This window comes from Camelus dromedarius, chromosome 19 (genome assembly GCF_036321535.1).
Source record: "Camelus dromedarius isolate mCamDro1 chromosome 19, mCamDro1.pat, whole genome shotgun sequence".
NCBI classification, from domain to species: domain Eukaryota; kingdom Metazoa; phylum Chordata; class Mammalia; order Artiodactyla; family Camelidae; genus Camelus; species Camelus dromedarius.
In genome coordinates this window covers 23,956,027-23,974,956 of record NC_087454.1, presented here as the reverse complement: position 1 = coordinate 23,974,956, position 18,930 = coordinate 23,956,027, and the positions used below count along the sequence as shown (strand labels likewise).

Genomic DNA, 18,930 nt, shown 5'->3' with positions numbered 1-18,930 from the left:
GTTCTGTGGGGAGTTTCTTATTTTTATGAGCTTAACACTCTGCAGGGGCTTTCTTAGTCTTTTGTGGTTGTGTGAAAAGGGGCTGTAAAGCAACAGGGCTGGGGGCAGCTGTGAGAAGTGTCCGGGCTTGGTGTTGATCAGCCTGGAAGCGGGGCGGGGTTGGGGGGCAAGGGTCGTTGGGTGGTTTTCTGAATTAGACAAGGCCAAGATGCCAGTTCACAGAGCACCAGCTAGTGCACGGGCCTGTTCCTAGGAAGACAGGCCCTTTAAAGCTTCCCAGCTTCAGAAAATGTTCCACCCAAACCCCCAGCTGTCATCTCAGAACTGTTTGCAGATGACATTGTCAGGTTTTGCTAGCTCAGTTGGTGTAGTGGTCATGTGGTTACAGCAGAAGGGGTAGATGTGGTGCAGCTAAGGCGCCAAGCTTAGCCTTCTCTGGAAAAGGCAAAGCTCCTTTCATTCGCTTCTGCCCAGCACTGGGGTCTGTAAACACAAAACTTACAAATGGAATATGCTGGCCCCTGGGGACTGTGGGCTTCCAAGCTGATGGGGTTTTAATACCCCCCAGTTCAAGGCTGGCTGGGTTCCCTGGGTGGGTCTCTGCCCTTATTCTCGGGGAGTTGGCTTCAGAGAGCCGGGGTTTGGGACTTCGGTCATACTTCCTCACAGGTGTAGGGGCTGGGCCATGCCCACGGAAGGCTCCGTGATGCTTTTGCAGAACTGGTTTTCCCCAGAGGCCTAATCACAGTTGACTTGAGGGCAGTTTACCTCGCGTATCTTTGTTCCCTGGGAATGCAGCAGTGTTCCTGTGCAGGTGTCCTGTGAATGTATGTTGGTGGGGGTCACTAAGGTCTTGTACTTACTTCAGGTGGCTGAGGTGGCAGGGAGGGAGAGCACACAGCAAGGGGAGCAGGCCCGGCCTTGCTGGCACCAATGCTGTAGAGGAGGAAGGCCCTTCAGAGGCCTAACTGCCACATGGCATATGACCTTTTTCCAGCCCAGCATGATTTCCCACACAACCCACTGACCACTGTCCTGTGGTAACATTTCTTCCCACTGCTCCACCCTCAAGTCCTATTATTGTATTGATTACTTTCTGTGATCCCCCAGATTCAAGAGTCTGAGCTGAAGTGGTCCTAAAGAGCTCCTCCCTCTTACAGCCACCTCCTCCCAGGTGTTTGGAAAGGCCACCTGAGTAAAGAGCCAGCCTGGGTGGGCCTGGCGAGTCACTTTGAGGAGAGCCAGTGCTGTTCTCAAGTAATACCCTGGGAGTTCTGAATTTCAGGGTCTTGACTACATTTCCTAGGTTATGCCTACCCAGAAATGGCAAGAAAATCACCTTTGATACTCTGTCTCGGTTTTTAGTTGAGCAAAGTACAGGTTTTACCCCTAACGATTTTCAATTCAGTATTGAAGTGAATGTATTGTGTATGTTAAATGCTCCCTTTGTTTCCTGGACCTTTCAGTCTTTGAGAGCTGAAGCCTCCCTTGCCTCCCCTGCCCCCACCCTCTCCCCCTGGCACTTAGCAGGTTTCCTTTCAGTCCTGGAAACTAGAGTGACAAGGTCCTTATCTGACAAAGGAGATTGGGTTTAATTGGGGCAGGAGGGAGCTGAGCTGTCGGCAAAAGGAGGGGTGGTGGGAGTGGGAATGTCCTTGTGGGGAGCCAGTCACTTTCCTCCCCTCCTGGAAAACCTAATTCTGATGGACAAAGCTGGAAAATCTCTGACAGGCCTTTTGGGAACTCCTGTGATAAAGTCTGAGGTGGCAGCAGTGGCCTGTGCTAGGACAGCCCTTGTTACTGTGCCAGTGCCCCAGTGCCTGGGAGTCGTGCAGCCTAGTGCTCAAGCAGACCCACCCCACTCTGGTCCCCGAGGCCTCTGAGTACCAGCCCCCTGCCCTTCTTTTGAACATGCCCTCCATTCTCATGGGCTTCTGACACACCCCTTCCCGGCCCAGTTGTTACAGCCCCTGCCTGACTAATATGGGACACCATGTCTTGGCTTCTGTTACCTCCCAAAAAAATTTCCAAAGAAGTCACTGCTGCTGATCTTAGGTTTTCTCATACGACAGGTTTCTTGAAGGCTGGACATAGGTGCTCTTGCTTTGCACAAGGCGAGCAGATCCCACCCCAGAACTGAGAAGGATGGGTTTGGACCTCTACAGTCTGGTTCTGCCCAGAGGCTACCTTACCTGACCACCTCATAGGACTTGGGACTAACTTGAGAAAACAGGCTCACAAGGGGAGGGACATCCCCCCCCCACCCCCTCAGGAAGGCAAGTTGGGTCAGCATCTGAAAATCAGTTAATGTAATATATTCTATCCATAGAAGGAACAAAACCATGTGATCATCTCAACAGACAGAAAAAGTATTTAACAAAATTCAGTATCCCTTCATGATGAAAACATTCAGAAACCTAAAAAGAGAAGAGAGCTTTCTCAACCTGAAAAAATGGCATCTATTAAACCACATGGTAAAAAACCTAATGTTTCCCTCTAAGATCAGGAATAAGACAAGGATGTCTGCTCTTGCCATTTCTCAGCATTGTACTGGATGGTCTAGCCAGGGCAATAAGGCAAGAAAATGAAATAAAAGTTATCTGGGTTAGAAAGGCAGAAGTAAAACTGCAGATGATCTTATGTATAGAAAATCCTAAGGAATCCACTAAAAATACTGTTACAGCTAACAAATGAATTCAGCAAGGTTGCGGGATATAAAATTGATATACAAAATCAATTGTATTTCTATACACTTGCAATCAAAGTGAAAATGAAATTAATAAAACAATTTCATTTACAATAACATAAAAATAAAGTATTTATGAACAAATTTAACAAAAGAGTTACAAAATTTATATTTTGAAAACTTGCACAGTGTTGAAAGAAGACCTAAATAAGTGGAAAGACTTGGATCAGGAAACTTAATATTTTTTAAATGGCAGATTACACGATCTCCATCAAAATCTCAGCTGACTTCTTTGCAGAAATTTAACAAGCTCATCCTAAAATTCATACAGAAATTCAAGGTACCTAGAATAGCCTAAACAATCTTGAAAAAGAACTAAGTTGGAGGACATGCAATTGGCAATTTCAAGACTTAACCTATATAGTAAGCTACAGTAATCAAGACAGTATGGTACTGGCATAAAGATAGATACATAAATCAATGGAATGTGATTGAGAGTGCAGAAATAAACATTTACATTTTAATTCACACAATTAACTATAAAACTCAAAACAGGCATAAATCTTTGTGACCTTGGATTAGGCAATGTTTCTTAGATATAACATCAAAAGCACAAGCAACAAAAGAAAAAAAGATAAACCGGACATCATCAAAATTTAAAACTTTTGTGTTCAAAGGATATCGTCAAGAAAAAATGAAAAGACAACTCACAGAATGAGAGAAAATGTTGGCAAATCATGTATCTGGTTAAGGGACTTGTATCGAAAATATATAAAGAACATTATTTTGTTTATACGACATTGTAGGAACAACTCAGTAATAAAAAGACAAATACCCCAGCTACGACGGGCAAAAGACGTGAATAGACATTTCTCCAAAGAAGATACACAGATGGCCAATAAACACGTGGAAAGATGCTCAATGTCATTAACCATCAGGGAAATGAAGATCAAAACTGCGATGAGATACTACTTCACACTCACTAAGATGACTGTAATCAAAAAAGACATAATAACAAGCAATGGTAACATGGAGAAATTGAAACCTTTATATATTGCTGGTACAAATGAAAAATGGTGCAGCCGCTTTGGAAAGTAGTCTGGCAGTTCCTGAAAAAGTTAAACACAGAGTTACTGTATGATCCAGAGTTACCATATGATACCACTCCTACCCAAGAGAAATGAAAACATGTCCACACAAAAACTTCTACATGAATGTCTATATTTATAGTAACATTATTTATAATAGCCAAAATGTGGGAACAACCCAAATGCCCATCAATTGATGAATAGATAAGCCAAACATATTCTATACAATGGAATAATACTACTTGGTAATAAAAAGGAATAAAGTACTATTTCATGCTACAACATGGATGAACCTTGAAGATATGCTTAGTGAAAGAAGCCAGACACAGAAGGCCATATATTGTATGATTCCATTTACACAAAATGTCAGAGAAGGCAAATCCATAGAGACAGCAGTGGTTTAGGGTAATAAAAATGTTCTAAAATTGACTGGTGATGGCTGCACAACCCTGGGAATATACTAGAAATCATTGAGTAGTACACTTTAAATGGGTGAATTTTATGTTATATGAGTTATACCTTAATAGACATACATTATATCATATATATAGTTATATACATACATAGCAGGCAGCCCTGGCCTGATCTGGATGCTTCCTGTTTAACTGCTCACAAGTCAGCTTTGGCCTGGGGACTGGCACTCTGCCCTGCCCCACCAGCCCCAGCTGGGTCCCATGCTGCCCTCAGCACCTACATTGCTAGCCCTGCACACACATTTGCACTTTCCTGCCCCACAACATCTGGGACAATCCTGTGCTTCCCCTGGGGGTGTGTCTGGCACTCCAGAGCCCTTTCTCAGGACTCCTCCAAGCACCAAGGGTTGGCAAAGCCATGCCTGAGGTACATTTCTGATTTTGTGTCCCGGATTGGCCTGGGCAGCAGCACCCCTATGAAGAGGTTGTATGCCACTCCTTGACCCTGGGTCTCAACACAGCTAGGCTCCACTGACCCTCAGAGCTGGGAGTGTCAGCCCAGTGCCCTTGGCGTCCCCTTGGCCCTTTCCTCTTCCTGTCAGCTGCCTGAAGATTTGGGTGGCAGGGAGTTAGGAAGTAAAGGAAAAGTGCCCCAATGCCTAAATGGAGTGTTTAGGGGTGTGAAGGGGAAGGAACAGTCCCCTTGGGTCAGTAGGGGAAGAGGTGAGCCTCTCAGGGCCTCCCAAAGAGCCCTCCTTTGCCCCCGCCCCTCACCGGCATGGATACTTGTACTTTTACACAAGCTTTTATTCAGGAGTCAGGGGCTGTCTCCCTTCCCTGGTGCCTGCCTGCCCCACCCATAGAGCCCCATTCAGATGGGGCTTGTCTTTCATCTACCAGCCGCAGTGCCCCCTGCCAGCTACATAGGCAAGTAGGGGGAGGCGACACTCAGGGAGATCCCCTTACCTTGCCTAGGCAGACAACCCAGGCCTGGCAGGCAGGGACCTCCCCAGAATCCTTACCCACCCCAGCCTCCACCTCCCAGACTTGAGATGTGAGGGGCAGGAGGGGTCTGGGACACGTGTGCTGTCAGCAGGCAGCAACCTGAGCTCGCAGTGGCCAGGCCTTGTACTCCCAAAGATGTCTGTGAATGAGGCACATGCCCTGCAGCCTGTACCTTCCACAGGGACTTCAGCCAAGAAGTGTCTTGTTTGGGGAACTGGGGACAGGATGGGGGAGACGGCAGGAGGTCAGCTGACCTCTTCAACCTGGGAGGGCAGGAAGCACTGCTGGGAACAACCCCAGACTTCAATGGTATGAGGAAGAGGCCAGGGGACTGGGAGGGGCTGAGGGGTTCCTGGGAGGCCCTGAGATCTTCTGTCCCTGGAAGAGCAGGACTATGGCCACAGGACAACCGGAAAGTGGACACATGAGGTCACAGGAACACTGCTCAGAACAATCTGTGCCCAGCTGACGTGTGGATCTCTCTAGAGGGAGAGGCACTACTGGGGCAGCACCATGGGTTGGCCCTATAGAGGCCTCCTGAGGGCACAGGGTCTCTGGCCTGGACTCTGGCCAGAAGTTGAAGAGGGGCTGCTGGGCCACAGAGAGGACTTGTCCATGAAATTGTGGTCTCATTGGAAAAAGACAACCCAGAGTGGACATGAGGCCAGGGTCTCCCCACGAGGCCTTGCCTTTGAGTGGTGATCCCTTCAGAAGATTCCAGCCAACACTAGGTGAGGCAGTAGCAGCAGTCCCAGGATGAGGCCCCAGACGTACCCAGGGTTTGAATTCAACCCTGACTGGATGCCAGGTTTTTCAGGGCCCTCTGCACCTGCAGGAAGGGAGAGGCTTTGCCTCAGCCTGGAGATAGCTCTGCCTGACCTCCCACCCACCCTACCAGGCATGCATGTAGGGGCCCAGCAGCTAGGGAGGAAGCTCCTACTTGGAGGGTGCATGCCCTGCCATGCACATACCATCTACGCTAGAGGCAGAGTGCTGACATTCTGGAGCCAGGAGGGAAGGTGGGGTGGACACTACAGGCCTTACCTGGCAAGGAGGACTGCAGGGCCAGGGTACGCCCGCCCATGGCATTAGCAGTGGCAGAGGCACTGGGGGAGTTGGATAGGGACTTGGAGGAGGTGTGCCCCTTGTGATCCAGTGTGGCCTTCAGATCACCTGGCTTGTTCTGGGCTGGAAAAACTGAGGCCAAAACCTCACTGGAATGAGGTAACTTGGCCTCAGCCTCCCCCTCCTGGGAGTGGGGTAGCAGCTCTCGTGTCCCTGTCAAGGATATCCTGGGGTGCAGAGAACTCTCTGGGCTCTTGGAGGGCATTCTTGTACTGTTGGCCTCTTTGTCTGTCGATTGGGGTTTGAGATCATGGGTTGATTTGGGAAAGGTGGTTGGCCTTTCATTCAAGAAGAGCAGGCTGTGAGTTGCCAAAAAGGAAGGGACCTCAGTTTTTAAGGCTGATGGAGCCTCTGTTCCCATGGAAGGGGAGTCTTCCGTTACTAAGGGAGACGGAGCCTTGGTTTCTACAGCAGGTAGAGCCTTTGTTGCCAAGGAGCCTGAGACCTTTGTTACCAAGAAGGATGGAGTTTCCGTTGCTAGGGAAGAAGCAATACCCTTTTTCCTAGAGTCTGAGGCTTCTGTTGCCAGGGAAGATGGGGCCTCAGCTACTAGGTGAGGCAAATCCTGAGCTTCTTCTGGGCCTCTGATGGGTTCTGATAAGAGAGACAAGGCCTGGCATTAGTACTGCAAGCAGGACCCCACATCCTTTACCCTACTGCCAACAAGGTGAGGTGACCAAATGCCTTACGAAGACACAGAAACACATGCACACACCGTCTCCAGTGAATGTCCCTCATTGATAGTAAATATTACTTCTTGTGATTGACAGTTGTCCCTTCATCCACTTCCTTGTCCAAGTCTTCCTCTCTCTGCACTTGACTTCCACTTTTTCAGGGGAGTTCTCCAGCTGGATTCTTGTTCCTAACATGCCCACCACCGCGCAGGCCCAGAGGGTTCGAGTCCCTCTGACCACGCTCACCAATAGGTTCTGCACACCGGGGGTCCTTCTTATCTGGCTACTCCCACCTCACCCTGCGCTGGGGAGCCTCTGGACTCTCCCCACCCTCCGCTTGGAGGATTGAAATCCAGTCACTTGGAAGGACAGGGCACCAAAGTGGCTGCGCACGGTAGGCAAAGTGGGCTGTGGGCTTGGGAACCCGGATAGGGTGGGGCTGCCGAGGGTTCCTCCCCTGTCCATGCAACGCTCTCTGGAGCTGGGAGCCGTGGAAGGCTCTAGACCATCCAGTTGGCATCCCCTCTTTCACCTCCCTTCCCACCATCTTACCCCTGACTCACCACACAGAGAGTTCTTGCAGCGGTAGCCAGAGGAACATTGGGAGCACGGAGTCCCCTCCTGGTAGGGCCTCTGCCCCTTCACGTTCCCCCTGCGGGAGGCGAGGAGGATGCTGGGGAAAGGGGGGTCCCTGCCAACCCCATCCCTATCCCTCATACACACACCCCGGTCCAGAAGTGCTCCCTTGGTCTTACTTACCTTCAACTAACACGCTGGGCCAATGAGAGCAGATTCCCATTGAGTGCCCTCAGCACCCCCAAGGGTATAGGGTATGGGCCCCAGGTTAGCCCTCTTCCTCTTCTTTAGACTGTGTCCAACTCAGCCCTCCCCTTGGCTTTGCTCAGCCCCTACCCCCAGGGCTCCCTCTGCACTCACGGGGGCTCATAGTTGCAAACCAGCAAGTGAATATTGGTCTCGTCAACGCCCTGGAGCTTCTCACAGAAATGGGAGCCACAGCCAATCCTCTCTGTCCTGGCCCAGACCACCTGAAGGAGGGCAAACCCAACAGTTTAGTCTGGGCAGGATGTCTCCTAGCTAGTGTCTCTCTACATCAGCCTTCTGTGAGTGAGGAGAGGAGGAACCCTTAGCCTATAAGATCCAAGTCTCTGAGGACACACAACTTCAAGACAAAACTCTGAACAGAGTGTTTTGGGAGAAATTTGTCCAAATAGTCTACTCTCCACTACTGAACACATATACCACTTCACCAGGCCTCTCTCCTTCTGAAAACCTTCTCTTTTGATAGACCCTCATGAATTCTTCCTGTAGAACTTTGCATTTTAAACAAGGATATATCCAAAGGAATGAATGTCAAATGGTAGAATCTGAAACATAAGCAACAAACAAAGTCCAAGGAAGGGGACAGAGGAGCCATTTTGGAAGTAGAACTTCCTCCCAAATCACAAGTAAACAGGGACCTGCTCTGCCATTTCTAAGTGTGGGCCTCCTAGCTAGTAGAAGTTCTGTCTTAAGCATATATTTAAAAAGTCAAAACAACCTTTGTGCACTCCTTTTGCTATTTCTACACCCAGTCTGTCCAGGAGTCACTCAAATTGAGGCCAGTTTTTGTTTTGTTTTGTTTTGTGTCTGTGAAATCTTACTCTGAATGGTAATTCTGCACACCCTTACTCCCCCCAGGATTAAGGTCTTTCTGGCTTGAATCAGTTGAGGGTCCCCTAGGTACCACTGTTCAGCATCTCCCAGGCAGAAATGACCTAGAGTGCATATGCATTCATCCCTAGAGAATACAAGGGTGGAAGTGGGGTGGCCCTAGTCCTACTGGGCACCTCCTGCAACCCCTGCAGGCAGTTGTGTTTTTGGGGAGTGTGAGAGGTGGTAGAGTATAGAGAGAGGGGTCAGGGAGGGCTGGGACCTCACAACTTCCTGATCTGTGTGGGTGGTTTTGGGATTTCCTTCTTTAAAGATTAGCACTAAAAATACCACTCAGAAAAAGCACCGGAAAATGGACTTGGTTGATATGGGTGGGAAGAAGTTTGGCTCATTTCCTTTTTCTTTTTTAAAAAATTTGTCATGTTACTATTTGAACAACAAATAAGCATTATGAGGAGAAAAAAGAAAAGAATTCATCACCACTAATGTTAATTCCCCTACATACACATACACACACCCCAATTCCCCTTATCTGCAAATTCAAACTTTCAAAATACAGTAAAACCCTGACATAGCAAAGTGTGACTGCAGGAGGGAGGAAATGCTCTCAGAAGGTTACCTGAAACCTTCACTCAGTGACAATTTGCTCTTATTTTAAAAATAGTTTTTACAGGAAAAAATAAGCAAACAAAATTGTCTATTTGCTTTATCTGTCCCTGGCAGATTAGAAGCAGCAACTTCGAAACCATGAGAAATGACAAAGAGGGACAGTGAGAGAGAAGACAGAAGTGGGGATGGGGTGGGTGCTTACTGGTGGGGCAAACAGCCCTGCTTAAACTAGGCCAGAGAACAGGACTGCTTAGAGCTCGATCAAGATAACTTAGTGCAGTAATCACGGTTCAGGAAATTGGCTCTGCGTCACCTAATTTAGGTCTCTTCAAGACCAGGAGGCCGAGAGGGGCCGCCTAGGTTTTCAAAAGATTGTGGTTTTTTAAAAGTCGACTGAAAATGGTTTAGGCAGTCTGAGAAGCAGACTTCCTCAGGAGCCTGGACAACACATCAGTTGCCGTGGAGAGACCACTATTCTGAAGGATGGAAGTGGGGCTTAGGGACTCCAGGGCCATGAAGGAAGAGGTGGCCCCGCCCGGCCCCGCCCATTGCCCTGTGGCCCCGCCCACTGACCACTGGCCCTTCCCTTGCTGTGTGGCCCCACCCGCCGGTCCAGCCTCGCACCTGCGTATAGTGGCCGCACATCTGGCCCGCGGCGCAGGTGGCAGCGCTGAGGTTGTAGTGCTCGTGTTCGTGGTGCCACTCCTCCATGGCCAGCGGCACGTCCAGGCCGTCGGTGATGGCGAACAGGTTCTCGCCGCGCCGCCCACGCTCCTTGTTGTGGCCCCACACGCACTGCTGCGCGTAGGCCTTGGCGAAGGCGGCCAGCTCCTCATCCCACCTCTGCGGGGAAGGTCGGGGAGGGAGGTGAGGACGCCTCTTGCTCAGTGGAGGCAGAAGAGGAGGGTGAGAGAGGGAGGTGAGGTTGCCCACAATTCTGTGGGGATCATAGAAGAAGGTTGAGGGCATCTGGGGGGGTGGGGGCTATGGAGGCGGAAAACCCTCCCCTCTTTGTGGGGTGACTCTTGGTCATGATCTGGCACAGATCTCTGCCCCTGGTGAGCTTCTGTGGGGAAGCCACCCCAGGCCATAGAGTTAGCTAAACTTTGGACCATTCACCAGCTGTGTGATTTTAGGCAGATTGCCTAACCTTTCTGAACTCTCATAGGGCTTTGGAAAGAATAAATGAGATGATGTTTGTGACAGTGTGATTATTAATTAATATTAATATCCTTCAACATGAAGGGTGGGCTGCGATGCTCCTGCCGTGGTTGCCTGAATTGTTCTGAAGCCCACAAGACGTCCAGTGAGAAGTACCAGAACTGGATTGTTTATTCAGCCATTCCTCTCTGCCCACCCACCAGAAATCTGACTTGAGGGGCCAGCTCTCCCCTTTCAGGCTCCCACTCTCCCCTTGGGATAGCCTAGCCTCCATGGCTTTACCAGCTCCAGGGTTCCCTCCTAAGTGCTCTCTTGTCAGCTGACAACCACCTTCCCCAAGAAAATTAAATGTCTCTGAATGATTTTCACTGAGAGGCCTATTTTCAGAGCCTTGGTGGCCCAAAGAGCTGTCAGGTCCCCAAGGCAATGTTCTCCAGTGGGGACCTCAGGTAAAGGGTGGGAGGGGGCATTTCAGGTTAGAGGGCCTCTGAGGTTTTGTGTCCCTGGCTGGGAGGACAGGCCAAGTGTGGGTGGGAAGCGGGATTAACAAGTCATTTGACCAAAGGATTGAGGAGGGAGGCCTGGATCCCATTAAACTTCGTCCTTGGCCTCTCCTGGAAATGGATGGCCTGGCGGCAACTCTTGCTCCACCCTCTGTGGGTCCAGCCAGCTGCCGGAGCCAGACAGTGCATAAAGCACTGAGAGCTTGGGTGACCTTGAAGGGAGGGCACTATGTGGCTGCACCTACTCCCCACCCACACAAGGTTCTTAGGAGCAGCTGTCTGGGGTGGGGATGGGAGCACTGGGCAGGGATAGCCCCGCTGCTGTAACTTCAGGTGAATCCCTTTCCCTCTCTAGGAGTTTTTGACCCAAGTCACTGGTCCCTGAGGTTCTCTCAAACTGGTAGTAGAGGGGGATAGGGTGTGGGAAAGGGGCAGGTGCTGGGGACCAGACTTAGGGTGTCTGGGATGACCGACCTGCAGGGCTCCAGACTAGACTGTAAAGCCTGCAGGGTGTCTGGCACAGAGCAGGTGCTCAACAGACATTGTTAGCTTATGATGATTGAAACACAGCCCTGCTTAAAGCAGTCTCCCCTACAGGGCCAGGCTGTGATTTCCATTCTGCCTGGTTGCCTGGAGTCCCACCATTAGAGATTCACTCCTATGGGTCTTAAGACTTCTTAGTCATCCAGAGACCCTTGGGGAGTTTCAGGAGTCACGGCACCCACCCACATTGGCCACTTGGTCACCATCTGAAAGCAAGTCCATTCATTCATTCACTGACCCCCTCACACACTCATTTATTCAACAGTCCTGGGGCAACAGCAAGGACCAGGAAGCCCAAGTTCCCATTGTCATAAACCGTTATTTGGGCCACCATGTGTTGACTGACAGATGTGTGATGGGCAATATAGGGGCACCAAAGAGGGCCGTTTGGCCCAACCTGAGGGTGGAGAAGGAAACACTAAACTAAATGTTAAAAGATGAGGCATTGGCCAGGTAGAGAGTAGAAGGGCATCCTGAGAAGGCAAAACATGAACAGAGGCTTGGAGGTGGGAAAGACAACCTGCTCAGGTTACTGAAAGAGAAAGTTTGCAGGAGAGGAGGCTGGAGAGGTAGGCAGGGTCAGGCACCCAGAGAGGGGCTTCTCAGGAGCTGGAGCTTTATTCTGAGGCAGGAGGATAAGGGAGCCAGTGGGAGTCAGGGAAGGGGTTTGAGCAGAGTCAGGCCAGTGTGTTGGATCATTCATTCTGGTTAGTAGAGGCCAGAGGCTGGGGAAGCAGGTAGAGGATGTTCTAGAAGTTCATGGGAAAAGAAATGAATGACTGAACCAAGGTTGTGTCAAGGAGATGGTGGTGGGTGAGGGAAGATAAGATTCAAGAAAAATTGAACCTTGTGGAAGGTAAAAGTGGTGATGAGTAGATGTGGAGGCTGAGGTAGAGAGGAGTCCATGATAACCCCCACATGCCTCACCCTGGATCCCTTCCCTCTTTTGTTACCACTTATTGAGCACTTACTGTGTGCCAGGCACTGCTCTAAGTGTGTTACATGTAGTCACTCATTTCATCCTTACAATCACCCTAAAGAGAGTCGTTATAATGTTATCATCCCCAATTAACAGATGAGGTAGCTGAGACATAGAGAGGTTAAGTAACTTGGCAGAGGTCACACAGCTAATAAATGACAAAGTCAAGATTTGAACCCAGGCCATCTGGCTGCAGAGTCTCTGAATTTACCACTGCTGAAGTTGAGCCTGAAGCTTGTCTCAGTTTATCCTGGTGTCCCAGTCCAGCCTTGTCTCCACCCCATCCTCACCACTTCCCACTAGGCAGCAGCATAGCCTCTCAGAGTCTGGACTGCTTCATAGCATGTTGCCCCACTCCTGAGGTCCACCTCTGTCTGCAGAGCCAGCCTCCAGCCTCAGCAGCAAGACTGTGGGGCATCAGTGATCTACAATGGGGAAACTGAGGCCTACAATGCGTTTCAGGCCTCAAACTGGGAGCTGTTGGCAGAGCTGGTACCAGCGTTGAGGGCTCTTGGTTTGTTGCCTGCAGTTCCTGTTTGCCAAGGCCGACAGGGCTGTGAACAGCAGTGCTGTGTGAAAGTGTAGCCCTTCCGAGATCTTTGTCACACATCATCCTGTCTGACCCTCAAGGCAGGGATTGCCAGCCCCAGGTGATCAGGAAACAAGAGGGCTTTTGAAGGTAAAGGGTTCACCCAGCGACACTTCACCAGATTGGACAGAGCTGCTAGAACTCTGGTCCTGGAACCCCCCAGACTTGCTGCTATGTCCCCCAGGTATGACCTTGGGCACCAGCCAGGGGGTCCCTGGACGCTGCCCATCACCTAAGGGTGTCTGGAGGGGATGGATGAGTCTAACCCTCAGGGAGGGCAGGAAAGGGGTGAATTTCTCACTTTATCTCTTTTAATCCTGAACATAAACATTCTGCCCCTAACCCTGCCATCAAATAACTCCCCCTCTCTGATAGAGGTAACCTCTGCCCCAAATCTGGCTTCTGTCATCTGTAGTCATGTCAATCTGCATGTGTCCCCCACCAGTATACTATAGTATTTTTTTTTACTATATTTCCTACTGTATATTTGTGTATATGTGTATATATTTTTTGAGATTTCATTTTCCCCCACTCAATATTATGTCTGTGACATTCAGTTCATGTCAATACATATGTAGCTCTAATTATGACCCCATTTTATAGATGAGAAACTGAGGGTCCTTACTAGGTTAAGAGACTCAACCCACACCACGAGTCTTGTGGGTGGCCAAGAGAGAATTTGATCTATGTGAACAGAGCCCTCTCTCTTTCTGAATCCTGTTCTCACCTCATCTCCTTAGTACATCCCTCTTACTCTAGGTGCTGGGACCCATCCTGCTGCCCTGTTTTTGTTTCTCAACTCCTTGGAAGGCAAAAGAAAGATCATTTTCACCAAGGTGTTTGGAACTCCCTGTGTTCCCCCTCCCAGGGCACATGCATTTCATGCATTTTAGGAAGTGCTGGGAAGGGGTCACTGGAGTGGGAAGCAGGGCTTCAGGCCTGGCTCTACCAGATGTGTGACCAGCGAGTTCCTCTGAGCCTCAGTTTTCTCCTCCATATAATGAAGCTGCTTATGGAAGAGAGATGTCTGTGAATTATATAACATCAGGGACTCTGTTACTGCCTGAGAGATGAGTCTCTGAGACAGCTTCCACCCAGTGGGTGAGCGGGGTTGATGGGGGCCCTCACCGCACTCACCATCTGCAGCATGTTGGCGGCTGGCGGGGATACCTGGGCTCGGTAGAGGTTGTGCAGCTCCACCATCATATGTTTTTCCTCTTCACTGAGGGCTCCGGCAGGGCCTGTGGTGGCCACCAGCAGTAGCAGTGGCGGCAGCAGAAGCACCAGGAGGCTGCAGGAGCTGTGCATGGTGGCCAGTCCTCTCCGCTTCTCCCGCTCAGGGGTCTGGCAGCTGGATTTAAACTCCTTCCCACACAAGCACCACCCTGGCTGGGGCGGGTGGGAGGGACTGTGTCTGGAGGCCTGGCCAGCTCACACAATGTCTCGGGGAGGGCTGGGTGCTTGGGTCCCGACCAGAGCTGAGTCCACTCCCAGCATTTATCTCCCCCTGGAGTCCTTGGCCAAAGCCTCTTCCCTCTTGGTAACAGGGGCTCAGGCCAAGAGCCATGCGAGTTCTGCAGTCCCTCCTCACTTGTGGACAGGTCCTCCAGGGGCAAAATCACAGTGACCTCTGCAAGGACTGCTTGCTCCCCAGGTCACACCCACTGGGTGCTGAGGACAGATAACAGGAAGGAAATCACATGGACCCTACCCTCGGAGGGCTGGGCGAGATGAGGAAGCTACAGGCGGCTTATGGAAGGATGGAGGAAGACAAGATGTATTTGGTAAAGGTTGGGCCAACCTAAGCCTGAATCCTGGTTCTTTTCTTTTGCTAGCTATGTTTTGGCGGTTTTCTCAACTAAATCAGTGACAGGAAATGTACCTACCTCGTGGGGCTGGAAGGAGGATTAAATCAGATCAAATATATAAAAAGCACCCAGTATAGTATCTGGCACATAGTAGGCCCTCAATAACAGTAGATAATAACCAACCAGCCTTGGAATAGGGCTTTTCACTATGGATAAAATTGTGGCTTCCATGTGCCTCCTGTGAATGCATGTGCTTGAGGTGCTCGTTTGGAAGTGAGGTGCTGGGACACCTTCCTGCTCTGAAAAATGTAGAAAGTAGAAAGTGTCTGTTTTTGAAATCAACAGAGAGCAGAAAAGCAGAGGGGTGAGTGAGCTGATGCATCAGGAGCTCTGAGGGGAGGGTATTGGAAGGGAAATAGGCTCAGTGACCAGGTACCTGCATTGTAATGACCATGCAGGTGCTGGGACCAGGGTCTTGGCCTTCATGACGCAGGAAGCTGGGACCAATACTCTTGAATTCAGCTGAGATCCTTGAAGCCTGCACTCTCAGTGAATGGGGTTCTCGGTAGTTCTGGAAATGGATGGTGGTAGTGGTTGCACAACAATGTGACTTTACTTAATGCCTCTGAACTATACACATAAAAATGGTTAAGATAGCACAATGGGCAGCATTTGTTCATCCATCCATTCATTTATTCAACAAAGATTTACAGAGCTTCTCCACTGTGCCAGGCACTGGGCTGGGTGAATAAGACAGATCTGCCCCCTCCCCGCCCCCATCATGAAGCAGGAGAACCACCAGGAAACACGAATAGCACTGTGGATAAGAGGGCGGAGCTTACCAGCTGGGGGCCTTGGACAAGCTATTTCCCTGCTTTCTGGCCTCAGTTCCCTCATCTGTAAGTTGGGCTTAGAATAGAACCTATCTCATAGGATGGTCCTGAGCATTAAATGGGTTAGTACATGGATAGGGCTTGGGATAGTGCCTGGCACATATTAAGTGTTCATTGAGTTAGTCGATCTGAATGTATTCATTATTATTATTATTAATATGTGTGGGAGAAATTTCAGGGCCTCAAGGGCCTCCCCCTTGGCCTAAGGGAGCTCAAAGCTGAAAGGGGAGGATGTGCACACTTGGAGGGCAGAGATGCTGGTGGGTGGAGGGGATGCAGACTGAGGCAGAGATGGGGGAGCCTGGCTCACGTGAGAGGGGAGGGTGAGATGGGAACAAGACTGGGAGGCTGACCAGAGCCAGCCTGAGTGTTTGGGGACCACTCTACATGTGCACTTTCCCACATGGCACTCAGAGCCCATGCCATGTAGGTGATCTCATGTGACAGCTCTGAGGTGGGACTCCTAATCATCACACATGAGGAAACTGATGCTCAGAGAGGTAAAATGATTTCCTCAGTGTTGGGGTGGGGGAGGGGCACATTGGAGCCGGGGCCCTGCCACTGGAGAGAGAGGGAGGTTGAGGGCAGGCCATTGGTGGGGAGGGAAATGGAGGACAGGGGGAAAAGTTGGAGGAGGAGGAGAGGCAATGACAGACAGGTACATGCAGGATTGGCTGTGGCTTACATCAGCTGTTTTTCTCTTTAACCAGGACTTGGAGGGAATGTATATTTTTAAGTTATTTTCTATAAGTATTTTAAATCTTTTGATTTTGAATGGCAATATAACTCCACAACAAAAAATTAAGCCAAAATTCCACCTCTAGTGTTTGCTTCTAATCTGTGAGCACATGTTAATAAAACAATAGCACATGTACAATGTTGGGTCCTGACATTTTTTTTTTTTTTTGCCAGGGAGAGGTAATTAGGTTTATTTATTTTTTAGTGGAGGTATTGGGGATTGAATGCAGGACCTCATGCATGCTAAGCAGGCACCCGACCATTGAGCTATACCCTCCCCCTCTGCCTTTTTTTCCCTAGATAATTGTAAGTAATTTCTCCAACTTACTCATATCTTTATAACTACTACTTTCAATGTTTGCAAAATACTCCATGGAGTAGCTGTGGTGTAACTTAGCTAGTTCTCAAAGTTAGATATTAGATTATTAACTATTTTAGGGTCTTACAGACAATCCTGAATCACTCGCCTTTGGGCACAAGGTTTTTTCTTGTTGTGGATATTATCTTCTTAGTTCCCATTCTCACCGTTGTACCTCAGCTTGCTCTTTTGTTAGAATCTACACATCAGGCTCAGGCCAGATTGCTGGGTGCCTCATTCTGTGTTCTCATGGAAACAAAAGGTCACCGGCACTGAATCTAAACCACCCTGGAAGCCTTGGCTGTTGCAGCCCCAGCCACTTGACAGTACAACAATAGTGCAGTCACCATGAAATTCTACTTTAGTTCCATCACAGTGAACTCCAAACCAGGGTTGCAGTCAATGAGAAAAAGGCAGCGATCATATTAAAGGACAGACAGGTGCCTCAGATAACATCAGAGCACGGGTCAGTTTAGAATGCTGAAAATAGATGGTTCTGAATCAGGGGGTCATAGAGAAGAAAATTCTGGCGCTCCTTTCCTCACACCCTCAGGTGTCCCTCCTGCTGGCCTAGACTCAGCTCCCACCATTCTGGCCACGCTGGTTTTTCTGTGTGGCCACCCGGCACTCCTGGCTACCCACTGGTTTTTCAGACCCACGTTTCAGACAGCTCCTACTGCCCTGTCTCCTTTCCTTTCCCCCGTTCTCCTCCTGAACCCCAAGTATTATCCCTCATCTGGTTTCTCTCATCTTGCTCCCCACTCTTCAGTTTGTCCTAGACAACCTGGGCGGGGAAATCTGAACCTCTCTGAGACCCTTCTGCCCAGTGTTGTTGGGAAGTACCATGAGGGTAATGATTTGCGAATGGCCCCACCCAGTGGCTAGTCACTGCTGTCATTATAGGGCTGGTGTATGTGGAGCCTTAGGAGACTAGAAACATCTCTCAGTTCCCTGCACCGTGCCTGGCACTTTCCTGGTTTGATGAGTTGTTCTCTGCCTTTGCCTCTGCTTACCCCTGTCACCCACCCCCCAACACCTCCTTCCTGTCACCTCCTGCCTCAAATTAAAAGTGACACTGATTATGGAAACCCCGTTGGCCCCTCTGAATTCTTTCTCCCTGGAGCTGTTTCAGGGCCCGCCATTGACAGTCTTCTCCCAGAGATGGTAGACTGGGGAGTGTCCCCGGGGAAGGGAGGCACCTGGTTCCTGAGGGCATGAGCCTTACTCAGATGGAACCCACATATGCACCTCAAGTCCACCTTCTCTGTATGGTGAATTATCCTTGCATTTCTGGGCCAGGGAAGGAGAGGAAGCAGGGGAGATGGGAGATGGGGCAAGGAGAGAGGAGCAGAGGAAAGAGTCACAAGGATGGAGGCACAGAGAAAGGCTGGGGAGGAAGAGACAGACTGAAGGAGAGGGAGGCAGGATGAGCGCCAGAGGAAGGGAGAGAAAAAGCAAGTTAAGAAAAAAAAGCAGGTGGAAGCAGGTCAAACCCACCCAGGCTCTAAGCATGACTGTCATTTACTAGCTGGGAAAATCATTAACCTCCTCAAACCTCACTTTGTTCATACGTAAAATGGAATAATACTACCCACCTCAGAGACTTGCTGGGGTGATTCAGTAAAATTAATGTCAAATACTTAGCACTTGATAAATGGTAGTTGTTTTGAATCAGTGGAAAGAGGCAGGAGGTGCCCAGGTGCCTCAACAGGGGCAGAATGGGATCTGCTAATTATTCTCCTGTCTAGGGTTTCTTGGCTCTGGGATTAAGGACTGAGGGGCTCTGAGGAAAGGGCATCACCCCACAGTGGGGGCCACAACAAATTGCTCCAAAGAGGAGAGCCTGGCTGCCCCAGCCAGCCCTGAATCGTAATTAGGAACCAGCGCCCAGCCCAGTGGGGACAGAGGCTTCCTCTCTCCCCTGAAATGCCAAGCTTGGCCAATGCCCAAATTCTGCATCCAGGAGCCCCTTGGCCTCAGCAGGGCTGGGCACCTGGCCCAGGCCTCCCCTGGGCTACTGGCTTCCTGGTGCAGACAAATTCCTGAGAGAGCACAGCTGTCCCAGGCCTTACTGGGACTCTAATGGG

The 18,930-nt window shown here is 49.8% G+C and overlaps 1 protein-coding gene across 3 annotated transcripts; it reads right to left on the bottom strand.

The window, feature by feature from the left end:
- Window positions 1-2,715: 2,715 nt before the first annotated feature.
- On the bottom strand, window positions 2,716-15,016 carry PI16 (peptidase inhibitor 16). 3 transcript variants are annotated; one of them, XM_010994469.3, is made up of 7 exons: window positions 14,184-15,013; window positions 9,896-10,114; window positions 7,928-8,037; window positions 7,555-7,643; window positions 6,237-6,911; window positions 5,882-6,021; window positions 2,716-3,795 (listed from the first exon to the last, which is right to left on the bottom strand). In XM_010994469.3, exons 1-6 carry the CDS (start codon window positions 14,352-14,354, stop codon window positions 5,900-5,902), a joined length of 1,386 nt encoding a protein of 461 aa, XP_010992771.1. In that variant the 5' UTR covers window positions 14,355-15,013; the 3' UTR covers window positions 2,716-3,795; window positions 5,882-5,899. The 3 variants fall into 3 exon arrangements, with proteins under 3 accessions (XP_010992771.1, XP_031290673.1, XP_064332521.1); XM_031434813.2 differs by having other exon boundaries at window positions 6,813-6,911; window positions 14,184-15,006; XM_064476451.1 differs by lacking the exon at window positions 5,882-6,021 and having other exon boundaries at window positions 14,184-15,016.
- Window positions 15,017-18,930: the final 3,914 nt, after the last annotated feature.